General features: G+C 43.0%; 1 protein-coding gene across 1 annotated transcript in view; it reads right to left on the reverse strand.

Moving 5' to 3' along the window:
- LOC143925970 (intestinal mucin-like protein) overlaps positions 1-16,332 on the reverse strand; it is a 129,935-nt gene extending 113,603 nt beyond the window's left edge. The window contains exon 1 of the mRNA XM_077450218.1: positions 16,240-16,332. Within this exon, the coding sequence (XP_077306344.1) occupies positions 16,240-16,242 (3 nt within the window). The 5' untranslated portion in view covers positions 16,243-16,332. The remainder of the gene's footprint in view (positions 1-16,239) is intronic.
- Between the last annotated feature and the right edge of the window lie 728 nt (positions 16,333-17,060).

A 17,060-nucleotide genomic window follows, 5' to 3' on the forward strand; every position in this document is an offset into this window, starting at 1 on the left:
AGTACAGAGTACCTGTCACAGTCCATTAGAGTACAGAGTACCTGTCACAGTCCATTAGAGTACCGAGTACCTGTCACAGTCCATCAGGGTACCCGGGGACCTGTCACAGTCCATTATGGTACCCAAGTATCTGTCATGGTCCATCAGAGTACCCGAGTACCTGTCACAGCCCATCAAAATACCCGAGTACCTGTCACGGTTCATCCGAGTACCCGAGTAGCTGTCACAGCCCATCAAAGTACCCGAGTAGCTGTCACAGCCCATCAAAGTACCCGAGTAGCTGTCACAGCCCATCTGAGTACCCGAGTACCTGTCACAGCCCATCTGAGTACCCGAGTACCTGTCACAGCCCATCTGAGTACCCGAGTACCTGTCACAGCCCATCTGAGTACCCGAGTACCTGTCACAGTCCATCTGAGTACCCGAGTACCTGTCACAGCCCATCTGAGTACCCGAATACCTGTCCCAGTCCATCTGAATACCCGAGTACCCGTCCCAGTCCATCTGAGTATCTGAGTACCTGTTCCAGTTCATCTGAGTACCTGAGTACCTGTCACAGTTCATCTGAGTACCTGAGTACCTGTCACAGTTCATCTGAGTACCTGTCACAGTCCATATGAGTACCTGTCACCGCCCTTCAGAGTTCCCAAATACCAGTCACCAGGCCATCAGTGTACCCGAGTACCTGTCACCAGGCCATCAGAGTACCCGAGTAACTGTCACCAGGCCATCAGAGTACCCGAGTACCTGTCACCAGGCCATCAGAGTACCCGAGTACCTGTCACCAGGCCATCAGAGTACCCGAGTACCTATCTCCAGCCCATCAGAGTACCCGAGTACCTATTTGCAGCCCATGTCTCATAGAATATACGTTGGGGTGTTTGCTTTCCAAAATGAGGTCATTTTGTGGGTAATTTCACTGTCCTGGTGGTCCAGGACCTTCAAAAGTGTGATAGATAGGAATGAAAGGAGATGTGTCATTTATGCTCCTAGAATGCCTGAACGTACTACTTCAATGTTCGGCCTCTCTATGTGGCCAGGCTGTGTAAAAGTCCTACACATGTGGTATCGCCATACTCGGGAAGAGTAGCAGAATGTATTTTGGGGTGTAATTTTTGCTATATACATGCTATGTGTTAGAAATATCTTATAAACTGACAATTTTGTGTAAAAAAAAAAAATGCGGTTTAATTTTTTTCCACATATTCCAAAAACTTCTGGAAAAAAAATTAACCATTCAAAAGACTCATTATGCCTCACAGATTATACGTTGGGGTGTTTGCTTTGCAAAATGGGGTCATTTTATGGGAAATTCCATTGTCCTGGTACTCCAGGGCCTTCAAAAGTGTAATAGGTGGTTGAGAAATGAGATGCGTCATTTTTGCTTGTAGAACGTCTGAAGGTACTACATCAATGTTGGTGCTCTGTGTGTGTCCAGTCTCATACATGTGGTATCGCCGTACTCGGGAAGAGTAGCAGAATGTATTTTGGGGTGTAATTTGTTGTATGCATATGCTGTGTGTGAGAAATAACCTGATAATATGACAATTTTGTAAAAAAAATAATAATTAAAAAAATCTTAATTTTGCAAAGAATTGTGGGAAAAAATGACAACTTAAAAAAACTCACCATGCTACTTACTTAATACCTTGGAATGTCTACTTTGTAAAAAGGGGTCATTTGGGGGGTATTTGTACTTTCCGGACTTGTTAGTGTCTCAAGAAATGAGGTACACCTGATGTACTGAAGGCTTGATCAGAAGTGATCAATTTTCAGTGATTGGCACCATAGTTTGTAGACTCTATAACTTTCACAAAGACCAAATAATATATACTAATGTGGGTTATTTTTACCAAAGATAGGTAGCAGTATACATTTTGGCCAAAATTTATGAAGAAAAATGACTAATTAGCAAAAATTGATGACAGAAACAAAGAAAAAGGTATTTTTTTCACAAAATTTACGTTTTATTTTATTTATAGCACAAAAAAAAAACCCACTAGTAATTAAATACCACTAAAAGAAAGCTCTATTTGTGTGGAGAAAAGGACGAAAGTTTCATATGGATACAGTGTTGGATGACTGAGTAATTGTCATTCAAACTGTGAGAGCGCTGAAAGCTGAAAATTGGTCTGGTCAGGAAGGGGGTGTAAGTGCACTGTATTGAGGTGGTTAAGGGCATGGTAGCTCACTTTTATTAAGAGGAACAAAATAAAGTTCATACATGCACTTGGTTGCCCACACAGGGGTTCATCTTCCAAAAACAATAAATGAAAAATGCAGAGCCACCTGGCTCTCTTCAGCAGTACTGCCACTTAGGCTTTACGCTTCAGCCCTCTTGGCCATATAACAGGGTTCCCGTACAACTACTCTACCTCTTTTCAGCTTCTTTGCTGCTCAGGCCTTCCAATTCAGGCTCTCATCAGTCTCCTTAGATGCACACAGTTTCAACACACACAGCGTCTATCTAGAAAGCAGCTCCCCCACTGCTCTGATCCTCAGACTTGGGTTTCTGGCTTTCACTAGTGCACACCTGCACTCTCTGGAATCCTGGAGATCTCCTATCTCTCTGGGTGGAGCCCAGAACCCTAATCCTGACTCTGCTAAAAGCCCAGGACCCACCTGCTCAATCAACCAGCCAGACTCCTGGCTGTTCCTAAACCCCGATCCCAGGATTGAAGATTCCGTCCCACCCCTAAGGCTGGGTTCACACTGCTGCGGGGGGAGATCCAGATGTGATTCGCACCGCAAATCACATCCGATCTCCGTAGCGATGCGAGTTCAGCCATACAGATAGTATGGCTAAATTCGCATCGGTCCCGCAGCAAACTCGCACGGGACCCTTTTTTTGGTCCGCAACAGAATCGGATCGCATGGGGGTTCACACCATGCGATCCGATTCCTGTGCGAGTCGGCAGATCGCACTGCGATATGCGGACGGATCTGGGGGTGTCATTAACATATCATTGACACTCCCAGCCGTCCGCATAGGGAAGTGTGAACTGCCGGCGGGAGTAATGCGATGCGGGAAAACGCCGCGGATTCGCGGCGTTCCCGCATCGCAGCGGTGTGAACCCGGCCTAACACTATGGAATCTCCGGGCTCCAGGTCCCCAACTGAATTTTACAAACTTTGGAGGAAACTGATAAAACAGATTCCTTCACATTAAATACCCCTGGAGCCCCTCAACCTGCCTTTTTGAGAACCCTGCGTGACAATTACTAGGACAGGGAACTGTACTGTCACTATATATATATATATATATATATATATATATATATATATATATATATACACACACGCACACACACACACACAGTACAGTGGATATAAAAAGTCTACACACCCCTGTTAAAATGTCAGGTTTCTGTGATGTGAAAAAATAAGACAAAGATAAATCATTGCAGAACGTTTTCCACCTTTAATGTGACCTGTAAACTGTACTCAATTAAAACAAACTGAAATATTTTAGGTGGAGGGAAATAAAAAAAATAAAAAAATAAAATAATAATAATATGGTTGCATAAGTGTGCACACCCTTAAACCAATACTTTGTTGAAGCACCTTTTGATTTTATTACAGCACCCAGTCACATCTTGACTTGCCAATATTTGTCCACTCTTCTTTGCAAAAACACTCCAAACCAGTCAGATTTTCACTCTTATTCAGGTCTGGGCTCTGGCTGGGCCATTCCAAAACTTTAATCTTCTTCTAGTGAAGCTTTCCTGTTGATTTGGATGTATGCTTTGGGTCGTTCCCATGCTGAACAATTAAGTTCCTCTTCATGTTCATCTTTCTAGCAGAAGCCTAAAGGTTTTGTGCCGATATTGATTGGTATTTTGAACTGTTCACAATTCCTTCTACCTTGACTAAGACCCTGTTCCAGCTGAAGAAAAACAGCCCCAAAGCATGATTGTCAGGTTACCTTGAGGCTAGGTGACAGATGCACACCGTTGGGATCAGGAGTGCACCGCAAGGTAGAGGACCCTACGTCTGACTGCTGCAGTTGGGAGTGAAGGTGGTAAGGATGGCAGGGACGCTGGAACACCAAGACATATCCCACCGGGGTTAGAGTGTAAGATTCCCTAGGGTGCGGAGTCTAAGAGCCAGTAGGTGTTCACCAGAGCCTCTAGTGGTGAGGATGGACTGGGCTGCAACTGGCTCCAGGTCGTGACCCCCAGGGTCCCCCAGCTCACAGTAGGCAACAGAGGGATATTGATAGTAAGGGTTAAGCCAAGGTCAGGGCCATAAGCAGACAAGGACAACAGAGTTCACACCAAAGGTTCAGGGTCATAGGCAAACAGGGATAGTCAGGGACGCACCAAAAAGGTCAGGGTCACAAGCAGACAAGAATAGCAGAGAACACGCCAAGGTAAGTAACAGAAAAGACAACAAATGTGGAGCACACGGCAGGCAGGTAACAGGAAGCCAAACACACAAAGGTTGATCAGCAGGGTTGGCCTGCAGTGCACAGGTTAATATAGAGTTCTCTGATAGGAGCTAGGGTTGAGCCATGCTAGAGGAGGGATTATAAAAGCAGTCAGGTGAGAGTCAGCTGGTCTCTAGAGACGAACATATGGAGACAGGTAGGCTGACAGACAAACTCTATTGCATAACCATGACAATGATGCTGCCACCACCATGCTTCACGATGAGTACGGTGTTCATTTGGTGATGTGCAGTGTTGTTTTCGTGCCAAATATATCCTTTGGAATTATGGCTAACAATGTCAACCTTGGCTTCCTCAGACCTTAATACATTTTCCCACATGCTTTTGGGAGACTTCAGATGTGTTTTTGCAAAATTTGGCTGGGCTTGGATGTTTTTCTTGCCACTCTACCCCATAGCCCAGACATATGATGAACACAGGAGATTGTTGTCACATATACCACACAGCCAGTACTTTCCAGATATTCCTGCAGCTCCTTTAATGTTGCTGTAGGCTTCTTGGCAGCCTCCCTGACCAGTTTCCTTCTCATCTTTTCATCAATTTTGGAGGGACGTCCAGTTCTTGGTAATGCCACTGTTGTGCCATATTTTCTCTACTTGGTGATGACTGTTTTCACTGTGTTCCATGGGAAATCTAATGCCTTGAAGATTCTTTTTTACCCTTCTCCTGACTGATACATTTTAACAATGAGATCCCACTGATGTTTTGGAAGCTGTCTGCGGACCATGGCTTTTGTTGTAGGATGCAACTAAAAAAATGTCAGGAAAGACTGACTAGAACAGCTAAACTTTATTTGGGGTTAATCAGAGGCACTTTAAATGATGGCGGGTGTGTACTGACACCTACTTAATATGAGTTTGAATGTGATTGCTTAGTTCTGAACACAGCTACATCCTCAGTAATAAGAGGGTGTGCAAACTTATGCAAACACATTTTCATCTTTTATTTTTACACCCCCCGAAAGATTTCAGTTTGTTTTTCAATTGAGTTGTACAGTTTTTAGGTCACACTAAAGGTGGAAAAACTTCTAAAATGATTTATTTTTGTCTCTTTTTTTTAACAGGGGTGTGTACACTTTTTAAATCCACTGTATATATTCTGCGTCTTTGAACAGGTATTTTTCTTTTCTTTACAAGCCATCATTGTTATGTCAGAGACTTTACTTCTGTATAGCAATTATTGTTAAAGCGGTTCTGTAGGCATACACTTGAACCAGTAACAAACGGTAATGTACAGCTCTTGGTCTATGGCAGGGAATTATTTTGAGTAGACACTGCTTTGCATGCTTCTAGTTGCCCTGTTTTTGAAGCAGTATTGAGTTTATTTAAATTATATATATTTTTTATTCTTTATTTATTTCAATATATTATCATTACAAAAAAAAAAGAGAAAAAGAACAAAAGGGAGAACAGTCTTGCCCCTACCCTACTACATAAGGTAAAACCTATAAAAAATTCTTTACTTTACACATTTCCCGTTTCCCTTTTCTAACCTTCCCCCTTCTACTCCCCCCCCCCCCCCCCCACAACCCAAACACCTCACTGTATCCTTGTTAACTTAAATGTTTTCCATCTCTCCCACCTTCCTTGGGGCTCCCGACTTCCATCCTCCTCACCTACCCTGAGCTCTTCCAATCTATATATTTCATCTATTTTCTCAAACCATTCACTTATTTTAGGGCCCTCTACTTCCTTCCATTTTTTTCGGGATCAGGCACGTTGCAGCATTTATCAGATTGATTGTCAGGGAGTTGCTGTATTCTTTAAATGGGGTGTCACCCCATGGAATAGACATATCCAGGGGTCTTTGGGTAACTGGGTGCTAGTTATCTCCTTTATATACCTTAATATTTCCCTCCAATAATTTTTGATCTTTGGGCAATTCCACCATATGTGTCCCATAGTCCCTGTTTTCTTGCATCCCCTCTAACATCTCATAGGTTGACCCGTTTCATATTTCGCTAATATATCAGGTGTCCTATACCACCTTGCTAAACATTTATAGTTTGTGTCAATCCTCCCAGTGTTTATCGAGGATCCATATACCAATTTTAATAGTTTCCCTACCCCCTGCTTCTCACCTCATGGACCTATTTCCCTCTCCCAATTTTTTATATATGCCGGTACCTCCAGCCCATTTTCTCGCACAAGCATCTTATAGATCTGCGAGATCCCCGCAAGTTCTGTTTTCCTCTCACATATATGCTCAAAAGCTGTCAGCTCTTCTCCTCCTCTCAACGGCCGTGGCAGGACTGAAACAAAATGTCTAAGCTGGAGGTATCGCCATTCATTCAACTCAAACAAATCTTTTTCCGTCTTTAATTTTTGCAGTGGGCATATTTTCCCCTTATATATTATGTGTCTCAATTGAACATTTTCTCTTTTTATCCAATTCCCTCCTAATACTTTTGCCTGGTGGAAAATAGTCATTCTCTTTTAAAAATATTAGTGGAGAATTGTGTTACCATTTATTGTGGTTGTGTACTTCAAATATTCCTCCCCAGATATGTGTCTGCCATACTGTGCTCTATTCAAACCCATCTTTTTTCACTCTTTAACTTTGTCCATTCTACAACCCGTGTTAGTATCATTGCTTCATAGTACTTTTTAAAATCTGGTACACTTAATCCTCCCTGATCTTTTTCCATTTGCAGGGTCCTTAAAGATATTCTGGGTTTCTTATTTTGGCAAATGAGTTTTGTAATTAAGGTTTTGATAATTCCAAAATATATACCTGGGGTATATAGATTGAGAGCATCTGGAATTTATACAATATTTTGGGCAAGATAGTCATTTTTAGTGCGTTTATCCTACCCATCCAGGACAAGGGTGTCAGGGTTCCGCTCGCACTTTGCGAGCGGATCGCCGTTCGTGCATGCGCACTCGCGCCGCGGGTCAGCCTGGACTTCAGCACTTCCGAGACTCGCGCATGCGCACTAGGGAACCGGGAAGTGAAGCCGCTTCACTTCACTTCCCGATTCCCTCACTTAGAATGGTGGCGGCAGCAGCCGAGAGCTGAGCAATCGATCGGCCTTGGCAACGTTGGACTCCGGGAAAGGTGAGTGTCCATTTATTAAAAGTCAGCAGCTGCAGTATTTGTAGCTGCTGGCTTTTAATATTTTTTTCCACAGTGCAGTCCCGCTTTAATGCATAGACTGCATTAAAGGTGAAAAATATTTACCTTTACAACCCCTTTAATATTTATATTCATATTTATATTCATAATATGATTTGCCTGGGTTAATCTTGAATTTTGATAGTTACCCATATTCCTTTAAAACCCTTAATAGGTTTGGCATTTAGATTTGAGGGTTGGAGATGTAAAGCAACACATTGTCTGTGAACGCAGCTAACTTGTGTGTCTCCTCGCCAACTCTCACACCTCCTATGTCAGAGTTTCCCCTTACCATCGCTAGAAGTGTTTCTAATGCCAGCACGAATAATAACGGTGCACCCTTGCCTGGTCCCATTATACAACTTAAAGGAGGGGGATAAAATTCCCTTAACCTACTTTACACATTTCCCGTTTCCTTTTTCTAACCTCCCCCCCTTCTACTCCCCCTTTTTTCTATGTAATTTTTTTTCCTTTATTCATGTCTTTTTGTAGATTGCTTAATGGATGTACTTATTCACTACGGTCATGTGAAACTAGCTTGTTGACTATCATATGACTCGTTGGTACTATTGCTATGCTCATGGAACCTCTAACGCATAACAAACTATATGCTTGCCTCCTGAGAAGTCATTTTAGACCCTTACTATGCTAGAACCGCTAAAACATATTTTCTTATGTATAAGAGGCTTAAAGTTTAGGTTTAAGCTTTCATTCATGTTTGAAGACCTATCATCACATGGATTGCATGTCCTATTTCTTCAGGAAACCCATTTAAAGTCCTGACTGATTCAAGTGGCAAGTGCAATTCTTTATCTTAGAGCAACATCATATGTATTTGTAAATATATACTTTCAACCTCCGTTCAATCCTAAATTGCTCTATACCATCTAGGGAAGCTCTTCCACTTCCAGCCTCTCAAACAAATTATTGTGGGTGATAGATGGTTCTAAACTAGATAGTAATAGATTGTGATAGATAGTGATAGATCGTTAGATGCTACTAATCCACACAGAGCTCATTTACAGCAAAAGAAAATGTAAATATACTGTAGAATATATTAATTGTAAACCCTAATCACTTTCACATATTTTAAAAATAAACATTTTGAACCTTTTATAAATTATTTATTAGGTAACCATGTGACCTCACAGCCTTCCTTCACATACCATTCTCATAGTCTAGGTGTGCCTGTTTAGCAAACAAACATACAGTTCTGACATCACACATGGCAGAGCCATGGTCTTTATACATAGATTTATTTGTCAAGATTAGGTTTTTCTGCTAACCATAGAAATTCTGCCATGAAATAAGCAGATCAGGTCTCCAAATAATGGAACCACAAGTGTCAATATTTACTTTAATCCCCAGGTTACTCAATATGTTGCAGAAGCAGCAATAGTGTCTTTCCAGCTCTGCAAAAGGCATGCTATTTACTGTGATCAGCTGCTGTTTTAACAGTGAGGCTTCTGCTAGGAGCCACTGTCAATCAACTCAGCAAGGCTAAGCAGTGGTGGACTGACTTCAAGAGATACGGGCATACTGTGAGTTGGCACAGCATCATGAGTCTCCAAAGAAGCACAGATGTGAAAACTGATCATGGCAGTACATTCTTCCATGTTTGCTGTGGTTACTTAAAAAGGGGGACCTGGCAAAATCACTAGATATTTCTGAGCAATTTCAGAGCAAAAAACAAACAGATTGTCCTAATCATTTAGACCACTATACCGAGTATTCTGTGGTTTCAAAGAATTTCATTTTGGAGATTGGAACATTTTTTGATGGGGTTTACTATCTCCTGAGGCAAGGCACTTTCACGGGGGCAAAGTTTGCTCCTATGCATGTTAAACTTTATATGGGTTGGTGGGAGGAGCGTCACATCTTTGGGGATGTCAACCCCTTCAGCGAACAAGTGACATTTTTCTTTCATTACATCGACAATCTGAAGTTTGTTGTACACCAAGATCTAGTGGTAAGCAATTTTGTAGGTATTTGGACAATGACTATAAACTTTGATTTACATATGACAAGCAACTGGTTCAGTTTATTTATCTAGATATGACTGATTCCTCAGAAGATCAACAGTCCTCCTACTACAATACTTAGTTCAGTTTAGAATTCATTGAGGTACAACAAATCATTTGCAGATGTTTACCATTATTAAAAGGCTATCCAGATTTAAATAGGGTCTTATATCCAGGTGTCCAGGTGTATAGTTTGCAGCTAAAAAACATCCACTTTTGGTAGTATCTTATACCCCAGTCTGTTTCAACCAAAGAAATGATTGTGTACATGTTTGGACACTGTTGGAATGCTTAGATGTGGATCTATTCTTCAATTTGCTTATTATGGAGGGATCCCAATTGTGTCCAAACTTTTTAAATGGTTGTTTGTTAATATTAGACAATTAGTAAATTGCCAGACTAGATGTGTCATTTATGTGATTTCCTGCAAAACAGTATGTGGGGAAACCACAAGATGCTCATATGACTGGGTTAGGGATCATCTTTCCAACATCAAAACCAATAAAAATACTAATGCTGCACACCACTTTGTGGATATACATTGGTATAATATAGATTTCCCTAAGGGGATTTTTCACCCCTTTTAAAAAAATTCACATCTGTATGTTTCACTGTATGCTGTTGTGAAATCATCTAATATTGATTTAAATAAAAAAAAAATAAAAAAAAACACACACACACACACACACACTTTTTTTTTTTTTTACTTTGCTTACCTTTTATTGCATCCATTTCCTGGCCGAATAGATGCTGCCTGGGAAAGCAATGTCCATAGTGACTTCAGGGAGATCCTGTACCCAAGCATGAAGTACGTCATCTCGTGCATGTGCAATATGGCATTAAACTCATTTGTGGTTACAAAAAAAAGAAAACCTTTCTCCCTAGAGCTCATGAGATCTTGGGGGAAGGTTTTTTAAACAGATGAGTGTGATGTTGTACGGAGCACTCACAAGCTGAGGTGCTGATGTCACATGCTCCATCTTGTACATGCACAGGAGGACATACATTTTCAAAATGGTGGCACAGGAGAAGGAACACCAGCTGCACAGAAGCAGTCTGAAAAGGCAACCACACAAAGGAAAGGCAATATGGACATAGGTGTGTGTACTTGTTTATGTACAATGTATTACATAGTGACGAGGGGGCTAGAATCATTTGTCTCTCTTCACAAGGAAAGAAGTGCATGAGCAGCTAATTCATGTTTCCCTGTGTCCTTTTTCCTTTTCTATTTATACCTTTCCCTTTTACTCTTCCTATTCTACCTCCCCCTTTCCCTTCTTACCCCCTTTCCAGTACAACCCACCCCTCACCTCCTATCCCCTTCTCTTTCTCTTTTTTCCTTTTTTCCTATCCGACCAAATATGGATAAAATATACAGTACTCACTTTCCCTTATTTTTTAAGGGAAAAGGGGTCATTTGTTTCTTTAGTTTAAAATTATTAGTAAATTGTAATTATTTTATGGAAAAAACTTGTGCAGTTGTCAAACTATGGTTTGTAATGTTGTGTGAAATAGAGTATTGGACAGGTAACATTTCCCTTTAATGGGTGTAATTGAATTATTGGTTTGATTGATCTACTGCCTTGTCTATCTATACTAGGCCAACCATCTCTGGAACAAACCCTCGTGAAAGGGGCAAAACACATCAGAGGGGGCAGTCTTTATGGTGGGACTGTTGTATACCATATGTATATGCTCAGCTTTCAATTAAGCTTTTTAACCACTTCCATACAAGGCATTTTCACCCCCTTCCTGCCTAGGCCAATTTTGAGCTTTCAGCGCTGTCACGCTTTGAATGACAATTGTGCGGTCATGTGACAGTGTACCCAAATTAAATTTTTATCATTTATTTCCCCCACAAATAGAGCTTTATTTTGGTGGTATTTGATCAACTCTGCTTTTTTTATTCTTTGCGCTATGAACAAAAAAGAGTGTAAATTTTCGAAAAAAACACAATATTTATTACTTTTGTTATAATAAATATCCCATTTAAAAAAAAAAAAAAAAAAATTCCCTCAGTTTAGGCCAGATATGTGTTCTTCTACATATTTTTGGTAAAAAAAATCCCAATAAGCGTATATTGATTGGTTTGCGCAAAAATGATAGCGTCTACAAAATGGGGGATAGATTTGTCATTTTTAGTTTTTTTACTACTAATGGAGGCGATCTGCGATTTTTATCATGACTGTGACATTGCGGCGGACAGATCGGACACTTTTGACATTATTTTGGGACCATTCAAACTTATAAAGCAATCAGTGCTATAAAAAATGCACCGATTTACTGTATAAATGTGACTGGCAGGGAAGGGGTCAACACTAGGGGGCGCTGCAGGAGTTAAATGTATGTCCTAGGGAGTGAATTTAATTGTGGGGGGAGGGGACTGATGAGGGGAGGAGGGAGTTGGTGTTCCTCTGTACAAGGAACATCCGATCAGTTCTCCTTTCCCCTGACAGGACGTGGATCTGTGTGTTTACACACTGTTACCGGGAAATCGCGCACCGGGTTCCCAGCGATGCGGCGAGTGCGCACGCACTCTCCACAATGCCGAGAAGCAGATGATGTCATAAGATGCACATTCAGAGGGAGGAACAGTTCCTGCCACCGTCTTTTTACAATACGGCGGTAGAGAACTGGTTATAGAGGACATCATCTGAATGCAACTGCTTCCTTGTATTCAAGTATACCAGACACGTGGAGCCTTACGTGGCCTGCAGTTCCTGAGGCAGCATTATTACGAGTTATGGAATGGTGACAATCTACATTACTACTTTTATTTTCATTGCAAAGGTATATGCAGAGATATATTTTTCTGTTTGTTTTTTTTAGTTAAAATTGTTATTGTGAAATGTACTTTTATATAGGAAAAAAAATTGAATTTTTCAATAATAAACATTCTACTTTGTGACACTGTTGGCGAATGTACTGTAAATTCCCCAGGACCCCTTTTTGTTGCAACAATTTTATTTTGGGATTAATAAAGAATTCTGATTGTCCCTATATTGCAAACTGTACCTCACACCAGGGGTGTTGCTAGGTGGTAAAAAGACCAGGGGCTTCAGCCTGAAGTCCAAGGCCGGCAGCGGTGGTGGCGGGGGGGGGGTTGACTGCTTGGGGGGGGGGTTTAGGCTTACTTGCTGGTTGCTGCCTAACTCACCAGTTCTGAACCATGCTGACCACTAAATTGGCCTACCTGACCATTACACTGACCCCCCTGACACCTACACTGACCCCCCCGACACCTACACTGACCCCCCCGGCACCTACACTGACCCCCCCCGACACCTACACTGACCCTCCCCCCTGACACATACACTGATCCCCCTGACACTGACCCCCTGACACATACATTGATCCCCGACGCATACATTGATCCCCCCCCCCCCCCGACGCATACATTGATCCCCCCCCGACGCATACATTGATCCCCCCGACACATACATTGATTCCCCCGACACATACATTGATTCCCCCCCGACACATACATTGATCCCCCCCGACACATGCATTGATTCCCCCCCACGACACATGCATTGATTCCCCCCCACGACACATGCATCGATTTCCCCCCGACACATGCATCGATCCCCCCCCACGACACATGCATTGATTCCCCCCCCCCACGACACATGCATCGATTTCCCCCCGACACATGCATCGATCCCCCCCCCCGACACATGCATCGATTCCCCCCCGACACATGCATCGATTCCCCCCCCGACACATGCATCGATTCCCCCCCGACACATGCATCGATTACCCCCCGACACATGCATCGATTACCCCCCGACACATGCATCGATTACCCCCCAACACATACATCGATTCCCCCCGACACATACATCGATTCCCCCCCGACACGTACATTGATTCCCCCCGACACATACATTGATTCCCCCCGACACATACATTGATTCCCCCCGACACATACATTGATTCCCCCCCGACACATACATTGATCCCCCCCGACACATACATTGATTCCCCCCCGACACATACATTGATTCCCCCCCGACACATACATTGATTCCCCCCCGACACATACATTGATCTCCCCCCGTGACAGGTGACCTCTTGACACTCCTGTAGCTCAGCCTTACCTGTGTAGTGCAGCCCATCTCATCCATGACCACTTTGAGACTGCAGGCTGCACGCACCAAGGAGAGAGCTGCTCTGCTGCCCTCCCATTTACACAGAGCGGGGATCTCCCAGTGCCCAGCGCAGCCGCAGTGTCATTCCCGCCTCTTCCTGGACCCAGCAGCGCCTATGATGGACGTCACATGTCCCGTAATCTTGGCATTGGACCAGTGGGATGTCCATCATAGGAGCCAGGTCCCGGAGGCAGGACTTTTATATGTCACTCCGCCACGCTGGATTAGCGGGAGATCGTTCCCTGTTGCCTGTGTAAATGGCTCAGAGCGAATAAGGAATTTAGCAATATCGAGACCCGAGGCTTTTTGGGGGCACAATTGGGGATCCAGCCCCCATCAGCCCCCCCCCCCCGACGCCACCACTGCCTCACACTAAAGGACAAAGCACTTAAAGGGTTTGTAAACCCTTGTTTTAAAAAAAAAAATTAACATGTCATACTTACCTCCACTGTGCAGTTTGTTTGGCACAGAATGGCCCCAATCTACCTCTTCAGGGGTCCCCCTGGTGGCACTGGTAGCTCCACCCCACATCAGGTGTCCACTTTGGAGAAGCGCTCTCCTTGGTGGACATTGGTGTAGGCGGGCTCCCAAGTCATGCTTTTTTGTGTATTCACGCAGAAAGCAGGACTCGGCACTGCCTCTGGCACCCGCACCATTGGACTTGATTGACAGCAGCAGGAGCCAATGGCCGCGCTGCTATCAATCTATCCAATCAGGACACGAGACACCAGCTAGATCTGGTGTGCTTGTTCCCGGCCGGAGAAAGACAGCGTTCAGGTAAGTAAAACGGGTGGGGGGGGCTGGAGGGGCTGCAGCACTACAGGAGGTTTTATGCATTAGGGGGAAAAAAAACATGAGGGTTTACAACCCCTTCAACCCTTCCCTTGTCTAATCACTTAACATGAAACCCAATAGTGTCTTAACTCTCACTTACTCATAATGCTTTAATATTTTACTTGACCCTTCACTGAATCTTTCCCCTATTATAAAACACTTAACATCCCCTCAAACCTACTCGTAACCCTCATACCTAATCTTAATGTTTACAGAACTTGCACCAGAAGTACAATTCCTATCCTATCACAATATAAGAAAACAACTTAACACACAAAAGTAACCTGAGTTACTAGAGGCCAGGGTTGTATGACTCCTGGCAGCTTTCTGGTGCTTCCTCCTGGTGTCTGGAAGGTTGGAGAACCTTCTAGAACTAGAGGGCAGGGGTTAGTAGGAGTTGCCTTGAATATTTGTGGGGCCTCAGCCAAACCCCAGAAGTGGGCTGGCAGGGGACAGAGGCAGCCTCATAAATAGACATGGGCCATTCCACCAGGGCAGTCGGGTGGAAGATGAAGAAGCAGTGCTGAGGAGAGGCTGTCGGTGGCTTTTGAGGGGCCTCTTACCGGTAGTGGGTTCTACCTTGGATGGGGTGCTCAGGAAAGGTGGCCTGGAAGGATCCTAACACCTGGGGCAGTGGAAGGATTAATGCTGGAGAGGCAGCGAGAAGGAGCAAGAAGAGACAATGAGTAGATCAGCACAGTGTAGGGACAGACAAGAGGGAGAGACTGCCATCTGTAGCAGGCCTCTCTTGAAGACACGTAGTGCCAAGTCTTTATCTAACCTTGCCCTGAGAGGCCTCCATGTGTCTGAGCCAGTAAGGCAGGTTTGGGGCAGAAAGTCAGTCAGGAGGACTGAGAGGAGGGTCAGCCAGGCAAGCAAGTGGAGCTAGGATCAGTGGCCACAGGGAAGCAGAAGGAGGAATGTCATGCTGTTCACTCACATTGCACTACTTTGTCAAGGGACTGACAGTTCCTGCCTGTAATGGGCCTTTGCTGAGCTAGTAACATCCTGCTAGTTCCCACAGGAGTGAGCAGCAGGTGTTGTGCACTGGAAACCAAGTTTGTGCAGGAGGAAGGAAGAAGAAGACTTTTTGTCAATAGGGGGAAGTCATTTGTGTTTTTTAATTGACTATGATAATGATATGTAAAATAATTACCATTTGCACATTGCTAAATATAGTGAAGATCATTAGGTTAAAGTATCTACTTGCAGCCCCTTTTTGTCTTTGAATTTTGGATATAGTATCTCTTTATCTTTCCAGCACTATGATACACAAAAACCAGGCTTTCTCAACCTTTTAACCCTAGAGGAACACCAAAAATAATTTCCAATTATTAGAAATTTTACTAAAACCAAATCATCAGGGCTCAATAGGAACAATGCTCCTTATATTAGTGGTCAATAAGAAGAATGTCCCCCTTAAATTGGTGTTTAAAATGCCACCCTTAAAGACATTTCAAAAGATATTTGGTATAATGCTGCTGGCTTTGCTAAGTGGTGCTGAACCCTGAACTCCGTAGGAGTCATCAAATAGGTGGTTCATTAGCCACAGCTCAAGGAACCCTTAGCAACCTCTAGAGGAACCCTCGTTGAGAATGGCTGACATAGACATATGTAAAGGTGGCTGCAAAAAAAAAGAACTATTATTTTATATTTACTGGTGACTTACCATCAGGAGAATGACAGTTCCATTTGCAGAAATAATCACACACTGAGTTTGTATGCATCTTCCGCAACATTCACCTGGATTTTTCACAAAGTTCTGACCCTGTTAAAAGGACAATACATTGGTCAACTTTATATAATCTCTAGAAATTCTAGAAACTAGCAGCATTGCAGATGAAATTTAAACTGTATCTAAATCCAAGTTTACCAGTCCTTGGATGCCGTGGCTGCATTTGTTTTCTTTGTTTCTGACTTTTCTTCCTTTATATTTCCTGGTGACCCATCCAGTAAGGCCTCACTCACAATGGTGTAAAAATTCATACACCTGTACAAAGGGTCATCTTCATTTGCCTGGAATGCACATGTTCTATATATCAGAATTTATATGGAGTGTGGAGGTTCATGCAAGTCTCTGCAAACGGCTGCCTAACATCAATTTCAACAGGCTGCCTGCACACCCTGGAACACCTGTGCCACCTGGGCAACTGAAGATGGCCCTATGCATGGGCATTGCAGATCACTATGCCCATCTATATGAGGCCTAACACAATTTGTATCCTACAATGCTCACAAATGTATTGAAGAAGCAGCAGTGTCATCAAAGGACAAACGTATGTTAGGACAACAGAACGCTTCCCTCTTTCCTTATCTCCATAACACAGAAGGGGGGGGGGGGGGTAGAGTGTAAAAAATATACTATGGCTGTGAAAGCTGATAACATTGTTTGAGATTTCAGTTTAGTGCACTGCAATTTTCAAGCACTCTGGGTTTTTAATCAGGATCAAAAAGTATTTTTATTATACTTGAAGAAAATGTACTCAGCCT

The sequence above is a fragment of the Lithobates pipiens genome, unplaced genomic scaffold (assembly GCF_037356315.1).
Source record: "Lithobates pipiens isolate NorthernLeopardFrog02 unplaced genomic scaffold, aLitPip1_a1.2 Scaffold_10, whole genome shotgun sequence".
Classification (NCBI taxonomy): domain Eukaryota; kingdom Metazoa; phylum Chordata; class Amphibia; order Anura; family Ranidae; genus Lithobates; species Lithobates pipiens.